The 13,368-nt window shown below is 42.9% G+C and overlaps 1 protein-coding gene across 1 annotated transcript in view; it reads left to right on the plus strand.

Annotated features, from left to right (window-relative positions):
• The window catches only part of tbck (TBC1 domain containing kinase), an 88,310-nt gene that overhangs the window by 17,680 nt on the left and 57,262 nt on the right, over window positions 1-13,368 (plus strand). Inside the window, exon 22 of the mRNA XM_083634554.1 lies at window positions 1,742-1,903. Within this exon, the coding sequence (XP_083490680.1) occupies window positions 1,742-1,903 (162 nt within the window). The remainder of the gene's footprint in view (window positions 1-1,741; window positions 1,904-13,368) is intronic.

The raw sequence follows: 13,368 nt of genomic DNA on the forward strand, positions 1-13,368 counted from the left end.
GTGTTGCCAGTCAGCAGACTCCACAAAAACAACAACAGAAAGATAGCCTATTATTTACATTAATTGTAGCCAAATTGATCAGCGCACATTCCGTTCATTGGTTTATCTGAAAGCCTGGGTTTTGTAGTGGATAGGGAGTACCGCAGGGATGACGTATTTTTGTAGGCTTACGAGGAAATCTTCACAAACGAGGACCACTTTTAGGACTTTTGAAGTGTTTTCTGAAAATCGCGTAAAGAAAAACCCATTTACGCTTCAAAAGACATCAAAGTGGACTTTGTTTGTGAAGATTATCCTGCTGAACACAAATTTCCACTCCCATAAACTTTTGTTAACCACACACACCTTATTTCATGCATTTAACCAAAATCCCTTTTTTTTAAATCCCATAGCCTTTTCCCCTTACGAGCCAACATGGCGGCGATTTGCTACCTCCGACTCATTCCTGCGGTACTCTATTTGTCATTCTTCAATTACAGACACCCACACACACATATACACACACGTGCACACACACACACGCACGCACACTTCAATTACAGACACACACACACACACACACCCACACACACATATACACACACGCGCACGCATGCACACACACGCGCGCACACTTCAATTACAGACACACACACACACACACACACACACACACACACACACTGCTCCTGTGGTGGAGAGTGTGAGGTGTGACCCCTTTACCCCCCATCCTCCTCCTGAGGCAGTGTGTGAGTCCAGCATTCAGGAGGTGTGCCCCTCTGACTGCTAATGTCCCCAATCCAATATCAGATAGGGTTGGAGGGTCATCTTGAATACACACACACACACACACACACACACACACACAGGCACAGGCACAGCCGCACATTCACACACACACACACACACACACACGCACACACACGCACACACACACACACACACACACACACACAGACACAGTCGCACATTCACACACACACACACACACACGCACACACACACACACACACACACACACACGGACACACTGCCTGTCACTCACATGCACCAGTCGACTGCTAATGTGTTGAAGACCCTCCAAGGCATTCCCCCCCTCCTCTCTCTCTCTCTCTCTCTCTCTCTCTCTGTCTCACCACACTTACACTCTGGCCACACAGGTCTACTGCCTAGCATCCACCTCAACACAACCCGCAATAGCATAAACAGGTGGATGGATAATATATTTCCTGCATAAATCTCAACTGGGAAGAAACATTGCATTTAAGAGTACTTAAAATAATAAGATTGAAATAATTAGTGTAGTGGGAGACATCATAGAGGATGTGGTTTTATTTGGCTTGAAATAACCTCTGCAGTACATGAGGTTGTCTGCTCCAAAGCCCCTCAGCAACCCTGATGTTCCTGCTGTGGCATCTTTCCATAACGACACCCACCTAAAAAAAAAAAAAAAAAACGTTTTCCCAGCTGCGTCCCCCACCTCAAATAGCCCTGCTGCATGTTATCTTGCTGATGCACAGTTCTGCTCAGTGAGCTTCCCCATTTTAAAGTCATGTGAAGTAAATGTGTTATCCACATGCAAATCATGCTCATTATGCAAACTGGTTCCCCCATGCTCATTGTGTGCGTGTGTTGTACGCCATTGTCCCACATGTCAGACCCTATTGTGTTCTCCGGGGATTTGTGTTTTCAGGCACACTTGTATTCAGTGATCTTGCTAAATCTTCCCTTTGTTGTGCTTCTTTCTGAACCCGCCATATAGACGTGTTTCCACTGCACAAGATCTTCCACCTGTGGGACACTCTGCTGCTGGGTAACTCCTCGTTCCCCTTCTGTATCGGCGTGGCCATCCTCCAGCAGCTGAGGGACCGCCTCTTGGCCAATGGCTTCAACGAGTGCATCCTCCTCTTCTCTGACCTGCCAGGTGAGGCCAGGAGCTGCTACGTCCTTTGCAAATATCGTATCTTCTCGGTATCCCTCTTTTCAGGCATAGCTCATATTTATTTACTTGGCTGGCCCATACCCCACTAGGTAGGCAATAAATGATACTCAATAATAGACGCCAACCTGACAGCATTTATTCTTGTTTATTTTCTGCATGCGCTAAGCCCTTATCTCTTCACTATACGTGTTTTTCGGTAAGTGGTGTTGACATCCCGCCTTCCCTGCGCCTGAATGCAGAGCTGTCCACCGTTTTGCTGTTCCGAGGGCTAATGTATGCTGCTACGTCTCCGAGTTAACGATATCCCTAAAGAAAGTGTCTCTAACTCCGACATAGACCAGAGCCCTTCTTAATGTGCTGCAGGCATGCCACGCTGTGCTGCGCATCTGTCGAGCAGTCAGAGGGAGATTGTTTGGAATGGAGGAACCGCTGAGCCCCTGGAAACCTGCCCGCCACTGAAATCCCACCCCTCCCCTACATCCTTGATTTGCCAGCATTTCCATCACGTATTATCCATACAGCCCAATTCTACCCTTAGGCTGTGTCCATTCATTGTACAGACACTGCGAGGTGTTATTCTGTGTAGATCGTACAGACATTCTGAGGTGTTGCTATTTCAGTTCCCCAACAGTAATTGGATTCTTCGCTATTATCAGACAGAGACCAAGAAGCGCTATTCTGCGTACCACGAGCCGCAATGGCAGCAGTGCTCATGCCATGAGTGACAGATACAAGAAAGACAGCTAATGGTTGCCATGGGAATGGTGGTCTAGCAGACTGCCGGAAGCCAGTACAGTACCTGCTTTGCTCCTACTGAAAATACCACGGGAGATTTCTATGAAAACCTGTCCTAACACAGGGTTAAAGTGTCCTAACACAGGGTTAAAATCTGTCCTAACACAGGGTTAAAGTGTCCTAACACAGGGTTAAAATCTGTCCTAACACAGGGTTAAAGTGTCCTAACACAAGGTTAAAATCTGTCCTAACACAGGGTTAAAATCTGTCCTAACACAAGGTTAAAATCTGTCCTAACACAGGGTTAAAATCTGTCCTAACACAGGGTTAAAATCTGTCCTAACACAGGGTTAAAATCTGTCCTAACACAGGGTTAAAATCTGTCCTAACACAAGGTTAAAATCTGTCCTAACACAGGGTTAAAATCTGTCCTAACACAAGGTTAAAATCTGTCTTAACACAAGGTTAAAATCTGTCCTAACGCAGGGTTAAAATCTGTCCTAACACAAGGTTAAAATCTGTCCTAACACAAGGTTAAAATCTGTCCTAACACAGGGTTAAAATCTGTCCTAACACAGGGTTAAAATCTGTCCTAACACAAGGTTAAAATCTGTCTTAACACAAGGTTAAAATCTGTCCTAACACAAGGTTAAAATCTGTCCTAACACAGGGTTAAAATCTGTCCTAACACAGGGTTAAAATCTGTCCTAACACAGGGTTAAAATCTGTCTTAACACAAGGTTAAAATCTGTCCTAACACAAGGTTAAAATCTGTCCTAACACAGGGTTAAAATCTGTCCTAACACAGGGTTAAAATCTGTCCTAACACAAGGTTAAAATCTGTCCTAACACAGGGTTAAAATCTGTCCTAACACAGGGTTAAAATCTGTCCTAACACAGGGTTAAAATCTGTCCTAACACAAGGTTAAAATCTGTCTTAACACAAGGTTAAAATCTGTCCTAACACAAGGTTAAAATCTGTCTTAACACAAGGTTAAAATCTGTCCTAACACAGGGTTAAAATCTGTCCTAACACAAGGTTAAAATCTGTCCTAACACAGGGTTAAAATCTGTCCTAACACAGGGTTAAAATCTGTCCTAACACAGGGTTAAAATCTGTCCTAACACAGGGTTAAAGTGTCCTAACACAAGGTTAAAATCTGCCCTAACACAAGGTTAAAATCTGTCCTAACACAGGGTTAAAATCTGTCCTAACACAGGGGTAAATCTGTCCTAACACAGGGGTAAAATCTGTCCTAACACAGGGGTAAATCTGTCCTAACACAGGGTTAAAATCTGTCTTAACACAGGGTTAAAGTGTCCTAACACAAGGTTAAAATCTGTCCTAACACAGGGTTAAAATCTGTCCTAACACAGGGGTAAATCTGTCCTAACACAAGGTTAAAATCTGTCCTAACACAGGGTTAAAGTGTCCTAACACAAGGTTAAAATCTGTCCTAACACAGGGTTAAAATCTGTCCTAACACAGGGTTAAAATCTGTCCTAACACAGGGTTAAAATCTGTCCTAACACAGGGTTAAAATCTGTCCTAACACAGGGTTAAAATCTGTCCTAACACAAGGTTAAAATCTGTCTTAACACAAGGTTAAAATCTGTCCTAACACAAGGTTAAAATCTGTCTTAACACAAGGTTAAAATCTGTCCTAACACAGGGTTAAAATCTGTCCTAACACAAGGTTAAAATCTGTCCTAACACAGGGTTAAAATCTGTCCTAACACAGGGTTAAAATCTGTCCTAACACAGGGTTAAAATCTGTCCTAACACAGGGTTAAAGTGTCCTAACACAAGGTTAAAATCTGCCCTAACACAAGGTTAAAATCTGTCCTAACACAGGGTTAAAATCTGTCCTAACACAGGGGTAAATCTGTCCTAACACAGGGGTAAAATCTGTCCTAACACAGGGGTAAATCTGTCCTAACACAGGGTTAAAATCTGTCTTAACACAGGGTTAAAGTGTCCTAACACAAGGTTAAAATCTGTCCTAACACAGGGTTAAAATCTGTCCTAACACAGGGGTAAATCTGTCCTAACACAAGGTTAAAATCTGTCCTAACACAGGGTTAAAGTGTCCTAACACAAGGTTAAAATCTGTCCTAACACAGGGTTAAAATCTGTCCTAACACAGGGGTAAATCTGTCCTAACACAGGGGTAAATCTGTCCTAACACAAGGTTAAAATCTGTCCTAACACAGGGGTAAATCTGTCCTAACACAGGGTTAAAATCTGTCCTAACACAGGGGTAAATCTGTCCTAACACAGGGTTAAAATCTGTCCTAACACAGGGTTAAAGTGTCCTAACACAAGGTTAAAATCTGTCCTAACACAGGGTTAAAGTGTCCTAACACAAGGTTAAAATCTGTCCTAACACAGGGTTAAAATCTGTCCTAACACAGGGGTAAATCTGTCCTAACACAGGGGTAAATCTGTCCTAACACAGGGTTAAAATCTGTCCTAACACAAGGTTAAAATCTGTCCTAACACAGGGGTAAAATCTGTCCTAACAGAGGGTTAAAGTGTGGTGGTAGGAAGAGGTACTGGCAGAAAAGAAATGACCAGGAAGGAACAGGTCTAATCCAGCATGTTGGATCTGACATTTTAGAGACTATATAAAAGATGTAATACACCTACTGTAGCCACATCTATTTAGCTTATTTTTATTATCTATTACAAGCGATTAAGCAGGGCTTGAATTACAGCTCTGTTATCCTCTCATTAGACCTCGTCACTGTGACACAAAAGAGGCAAATTCCGACGTGAAGTGTTTTAACTGAGCAGTGCGGTCGTTCATCCCTGCAGGATTCATTCTCATCAAGAAGGAACTCTTGTGGTTGTATCCAAATCTGAAGACCCTGATGGGATTGCATTAGCTTTGGGCTATTGGTTGGGAGTGTTTGCTATTGACAAGCTACCTCCAAGTCTCGAGTTGTTTTTTAAAGTGGTGTCTGTGCAAACATATAGACACATTGCCCTGAGGGGGGGGGGGGGCTTTGCTGTTGCTGTCTACTGTATATACGTCACACAGAGTGCAGTTCTCCTGACAGCCTCTCTTAATACACACCCACTTTACTGTCCCCGTCCCCACTCACAAAGCCATTACCTCAGCAAAGCATCGCTGACACAAAATCCAAGAGCCGCATTCATAATGTATCTCTTCAAAATGTAGCTCTCGCCCGGGGGATACCTCAATCACTTTCCTTTACAACTTTATTTCCAAAATGCTGCTTAGCCCTCCTTTCCCCCCGCTGGAAGGCAGAACGACATTGGGGGTTTAAAAAGCGCCACAGAGACAGGGATGATTTGTCCAACAGAGAGAGTAGGGCACTGTATAAACTGAGGCCAGCACATCTGCCTCGGTTCAGGCGTGCCATCCTTCACTGTGTTTTACTGAGCCAGTCTAAGACATTCACGTGATTGAGGCGGAGGGCAACAGCAGAGCCAGTTCTCCTTATAAAGGTAAAATATGTCGGGCCCGAGTGCTGGAGTCAACTTCTTTGGCAAGGTTCCCTGAGAGTGGCTGGCCCTGCCAGCTCCCTTCTCTATATTACTGCCAGCCTCGCTATCAGAGCTTGTGTATACCTGGCTAGTTACAGGGTAGCATCTGGCTCTCACGCTCAACTATAATAGGAATGGATTCTATGCTATAGAGCACCTCAAAAAGGGCTTATTTACTTAAGCTTCCAGTCATCCTCTGGTCTCCTTCCATATTCAAGATTCATTTTTAGCTGCGACCAGCAGCTCTATAAGTCACTCGGTTGGTTGGGCGGTCGGTCCACAAAAAGTTCACCACCGTTTAGCGGCCCCAGTTTATGCTCTAGGAGACTGAAATTTGGGATGGAGGTCAAGTGTGTGTGCGCGCGCATGTGCGCGTGTTTGAAGGTTTGTGTTTGTGTTCATGCCAATTGGCTAAAAAGGGGGCTGTGTGTGGGGGGGATGCAGGCTGGCAGAGTAGGGTGGTCTGCCCCTACTGTCCTGCATTCCGGAAATTTGCACATGTGGTCGTATTTATTGTGAATTTGTGTGTTTTTTTTTAGAGAGAGTTTACAGACAAAACACGAGTGAATGCAAAACAATGCAACAACATACATAGCACCCTTGATCAATGACAATAGAGGTCACTATGTGTCTTAGTCCTATACGATACATTTCACTCAATCACTGGGCTTATAGACCCATTGCAGGGGCGAGCGGTGAGCTGCGCGGCCTCGCGCCCTCACCCGCCATGCAGTTCGCCCACTGCGCATCACATACGCAGCTCAGCCACTACGCGGCATCGCCTGCTCTCTCGCCTACTCTATGCCATCACTGATGACATCATCACAGATGACATTACTGATGACAACATCACTGATGACATCATCACTGAACTTTATAGCCTCAGCCAGGAAGGAAGACATCACTGATGACATCATCACTGATGTCATGACATCTCCTAATTAGCCTGGGTTTACCCAGGCTATCTCCTAATTACCTAATTAAAAATCTGGTTCCATCAGGTTACCCGCACGCCCGCACGGGTGCTCTTTACACCCCCTGAAAGTTTCAGCCCGATTGCACGTAAAGCGGCATAGCCGTGGCCAGTCGGAATTCTGCTGACACACACACACACACACACACACACACACACACACACACACACACACACACACACACGGACACTTCTCTAATTATAAGAAGGGACATTGTATGCACATTTGTTTGTACATTTACTTGTATAGTGCATTGGACTTTAAAAGTCAATATTGGTTTGGCTGTGTTCATCTACAGTAGTGAGGAAGTTAGTCATTTATCAGTAGTGCTTGTTACGGTTGCCTGCGTTGGAAGCAAGGTTTTGCAGGTCAGTCTGTGTTTGCCCAAATTCATATTCATGGTATTATACACGCACGCACGCACGCACGCACACACACACACACACACACACACACACACACACACACACACACACACACACACACACACAAAGGCTGTCAGTAATGGTAGCTATCGAGTTGATTTGTGGTCTGCACCTGCTCCTCTCCACTTCCAGGCATGCAGAATGGATATGCTCATGTGGCTGAGGCTTACATTTATTTGTTTCTGACGCCGCCTGCTTCGCATGCTTGTAACTACAGAAACCTCATGTGAGCAGCAAAAACCCACAACCTGACGCTGGCTGCACATTATTCACCTTATTCACCACGCCCACTTTTTCTCTCTTCCGCGTTCAACGCAAACGTATTTGTTCTTCCGGTTCAGTGCTAGTTGCGAAGGCCACTAGTGGCTAATAATATTAGCCACTAGTTAGTTATGTTATATGGCAGTAAAATGCCACTGAATGACCAAATTGATATAACGGTTAACCATTTCGAGTAACACTGATTCCATACGGATCACCAGCGTTAGTTTGTTGTTTATAACGTGGCTATATTCATAACGTTTCTATCTCGGATGCGTTATTTCGAATCGCACATAGGTTACGCAACCTAACATAGGTGCGCAACCTAACGTCCACTCCACTAACGTCATCTTAAGAGCACAATATTCCTGGAATGCAAGTTTAACTAAACAGTTACATGTCCTCTGCATTCTACATAAAATTAAGATATTACGGGTTGTTTTATTTTGTATGTTACATACGTATTGGCCAAGATATGTTAGTTTATGGGGGAGTAATTTTGTCACTTTAGGAGCGGAGTGTGCGCAGCCATCTTGCCTGCGGAGTTTTTGGCAAGTCAAAACGGAAATACTATTACAAAATGACGTAATGCGGAAGCGTCCATGTGTGGGCAAAGAATAAGGTGAATAGAGCAGGGAATATAAAGGCTTACTTGCTAGCTGCCTGACACACGTGGGAAGAGGAATCAAAAGAGTGCGTTTATGACAAATACGTTTTCTTCACAACAAGCTGATTTTAATGTGCATGTTTTCATCATCTGCCTAATTCCCCTACGAAACATCATATTTTATTCAGCAAAACGTGCCGCTCTCCTGTCCCCCGGGCACAAGTGAGCTCTGCATTGATTATCACCTACCTGTAGCAGCCAGTTATCGTTATAAGCTAGACTGCCATGTGTTTTGCATCACCAATAAAAATCGATTTCCAATCGATGTCGTTCCTGGCAAACATTCTTGTCTGATAGCCGAGTCGGTGGTAGAAAAGTCAAGTGAAACATAGTGAGTTAACTCTGCATCATACTGCATATGTTGGGTTTCCAGGGTCTTTAATGTAAGGTTAGTGTTGAATCTGTCTTCAGAGGATGAATGGACTTTGGAAAATGGATAAGCAGCTTTGACACTCAGTTGTGCAAAAAACATCAGTTCGGTTTCTCTTTCTATTCCTGTCTGCAAATGGCGGAATAAAAGTTAATGGTCAAGATAAAGTTACAAGACAGAGGCTCTTAAATGATTCAGAAACACGTTTCTCCTTCCCTCCTTCTGACACTTTATGGGGCCAGTGACAATAATTCTCATTGACAAGCCTATTACACATAACACCAGGGTGTATAGCCTATTACACATAACACCAGGGTGTATAGTCTAATACACATAACACCAGGGTGTATAGTCTAATACACATAACACCAGGGTGTATAGCCTATTACACATAACACCAGGGTGTATAGCCTATTACACTTAACACCAGGGTGTATAGCCTATTACACATAACACCAGGGTGTATAGTCTAATACACATAACACCAGGGTGTATAGCCTATTACACATAACACCAGGGTGTATAGTCTAATACACATAACACCAGAGTGTATAGTCTAATACACATAACACCAGGGTGTATAGCCTATTACACATAACACCAGGGTGTATAGTCTAATACACATAACACCAGGGTGTATAGTCTAATACACATAACACCAGGGTGTATAGCCTATTACACATAACACCAGGGTGTATAGCCTATTACACTTAACACCAGGGTGTATAGCCTATTACACATAACACCAGGGTGTATAGTCTAATACACATAACACCAGGGTGTATAGCCTATTACACATAACACCAGGGTGTATAGGGTGTATAGCCTATTACACATAACACCAGGGTGTATAGCCTATTACACATAACACCAGGGTGTATTCTATTACACATAACACCAGGGTGTATAGCCTATTACACATAACACCAGGGTGTATAGCCTATTACACATAACACCAGGGTGTATAGTCTAATACACATAACACCAGAGTGTATAGTCTATTACACATAACACCAGGGTGTATAGCCTATTACACATAACACCAGGGTGTATAGTCTATTACACATAACACCAGGGTGTATAGCCTATTACACATAACACCAGGGTGTATAGCCTATTACACATAACACCAGGGTGTATAGCCTATTACACATAACACCAGAGTGTATAGTCTATTACACATAACACCAGAGTGTATAGCCTATTACACATAACACCAGAGTGTATAGTCTATTACACATAACACCAGGGTGTATAGTCTAATACACATAACACCAGAGTGTATAGTCTATTACACATAACACCAGGGTGTATAGTCTAATACACATAACACCAGAGTGTATAGTCTATTACACATAACACCAGAGTGTATAGTCTATTACACATAACACCAGGGTGTATAGTCTAATACACATAACACCAGAGTGTATAGTCTATTACACATAACACCAGGGTGTATAGTCTAATACACATAACACCAGAGTGTATAGTCTATTACACATAACACCAGGGTGTATAGTCTAATACACATAACACCAGAGTGTATAGTCTATTACACATAACACCAGAGTGTATAGTCTATTACACATAACACCAGGGTGTATAGTCTAATACACATAACACCAGAGTGTATAGTCTATTACACATAACACCAGGGTGTATAGTCTATTACACATAACACCAGAGTGTATAGTCTATTACACATAACACCAGGGTGTATAGTCTAATACACATAACACCAGAGTGTATAGTCTATTACACATAACACCAGAGTGTATAGTCTATTACACATAACACCAGGGTGTATAGTCTAATACACATAACACCAGAGTGTATAGTCTATTACACATAACACCAGAGTGTATAGTCTATTACACATATTACACATAACACCAGAGTGTATAGTCTATTACACATAACACCAGAGTGTATAGTCTATTACACATAACACCAGAGTGTATAGTCTATTACACATAACACCAGAGTGTATAGTCTATTACACATAACACCAGAGTGTATAGTCTATTACACATAACACCAGAGTGTATAGTCTATTACACATAACACCAGAGTGTATAGTCTATTACACATATTACACATAACACCAGAGTGTATAGTCTATTACACATAACACCAGAGTGTATAGTCTATTACACATAACACCAGAGTGTATAGTCTATTACACATAACACCAGGGTGTATAGTCTAATACACATAACACCAGAGTGTATAGTCTATTACACATAACACCAGAGTGTATAGTCTAATACACATAACACCAGAGTGTATAGTCTAATACACATAACACCAGGGTGTATAGTCTAATACACATAACACCAGAGTGTATAGTCTAATACACATAACACCAGGGTGTATAGCCTATTACACATAACACCAGAGTGTATAGCCTATTACACATAACACCAGAGTGTATAGCCTATTACACATAACACCAGAGTGTATAGCCTATTACACATAACACCAGAGTGTATAGTCTATTACACATAACACCAGGGTGTATAGTCTAATACACATAACACCAGAGTGTATAGTCTATTACACATAACACCAGAGTGTATAGTCTATTACACATAACACCAGAGTGTATAGTCTATTACACATAACACCAGAGTGTATAGTCTATTACACATAACACCAGGGTGTATAGTCTAATACACATAACACCAGAGTGTATAGTCTATTACACATAACACCAGAGTGTATAGTCTAATACACATAACACCAGAGTGTATAGTCTAATACACATAACACCAGGGTGTATAGTCTAATACACATAACACCAGAGTGTATAGTCTAATACACATAACACCAGGGTGTATAGCCTATTACACATAACACCAGAGTGTATAGCCTATTACACATAACACCAGAGTGTATAGCCTATTACACATAACACCAGAGTGTATAGCCTATTACACATAACACCAGAGTGTATAGTCTATTACATGTGAAACCGGTAAGACCTGTGCTGCAACACTTTGTCTCAGAGCCAGCGATACATCTCAACCTGCCATTTGTTCGCAATTGATCTCATTTTGTGATTCCATCTTCCCACTCTTGTCGTAGCCGTAGGTCGTCTATAACTTTGGCTCGTTTGGAGACTGGGCTCGTTCACAATGGGCCGCAGAGGCGCTGTCTGGCTGACGGCAGCAGTGCGTTTACAGAGGCGCTGTCTGGCTGACGGCAGCAGTGCGTTTACTGATGATGCAGCGAGACATTAGCATCCGTCTCAATGAGCAGAGCTCGTTACAGAACTGATGAGCTCTAGTTAGAGACATTGAGTTCTGAGCAAAACAGCCGTGAGCTGCTGAAAGCGCTCAGGGCAACGCTGTGCACACTGGAGCCGCCCAGCAGGAGGAGAAGCAGAGCACTGGTGTGGATGGAGTGCGTGGCTCTATAGTGTAACCCTGGACCATTCATTACTCGCCATGTCACATTTATATTTGACATTTGAGGCATTTAGCGGACAGTCCTGTCCGGCGCGTGTGGAAAGGAGAAAGGAATTGTAATTTTCGTAAGTGGCAGGGGCTGGGCCACTCTCTCTGTATGCTGATAATCAAAGCAATTTTTCCTAATCATGGTGTGCTTGTTGTTATATTACACTATATCAAGGGTTAGACTTTTTTTCCCTTCGTATATCATGACCCAGAAGGTTGTCACTGTTTCTTCTTATATTTTTTGAATTCTCTAGACTCAATTATTTCTAGTCCTGTCTTCCTTTGAAGTCCAATTCTACTAATGCCCCAGTTGCTATAATTGCAACATTTACAATTGTTTCCCCACTTCCTCCAACAAGCTGCAGCCCTAATAATAAAGGCAGGACAGTGTGTCTGCTATGGCTGTCCTTCACGTATCTCGAGAACCGTTCGTCTGATCGACTTCAAATTTGGGGAGTCCGCTTAGGGGGACCTGACGGGGTGGAGTGCGGGGGGGATCGGGGACCGATCTCAGCTCACGCTGTTATGACATCATCTTACATAGACCAATCACAGCTCATGCTGCTATGACATCACTGATGAGGCGCGCTAAGCACATGAGTTGGCACAAGTTAAGTTAAGTTAAGTTAAAAAAAGTGTGCCCATGGTGCATTGTCTCCAGAGTCCTCCAGAAATTTGCTAGTAATGATGATAATAATACATAATACTTGTTCAGCACTTTTCTAAATACAGTACTCAAAGACGCTTACAGAGGAAACAATACATAACAGATAATATGAATGAGAAAAGTAATAGACTAGGAAGTAGGAAGTAGGAAGTAGGGGGAAAGGGAAACTAGTTAAAATAAAAGACGGGGTTTAGAGATTGAAGACAGTTTTGAAGAGGTGTGTTTTGGGGGGGGATTCTTGAATGTGGAGAGTGATGAACAGTCTAATGTCCTTAGGGAGAGAGTTCCAGAGGGAGGGAGCAGCAATGGAGAAGGCCCTGTACCCCCAGGTCTGGTGCTTGGTCCTGATGAGGGAGGGACAGGAGGGCTGGTGCTT

Source organism: Poromitra crassiceps, assembly GCF_964638095.1.
Source record: "Poromitra crassiceps genome assembly, chromosome: 4".
In the NCBI taxonomy this organism is placed as follows: domain Eukaryota; kingdom Metazoa; phylum Chordata; class Actinopteri; order Beryciformes; family Melamphaidae; genus Poromitra; species Poromitra crassiceps.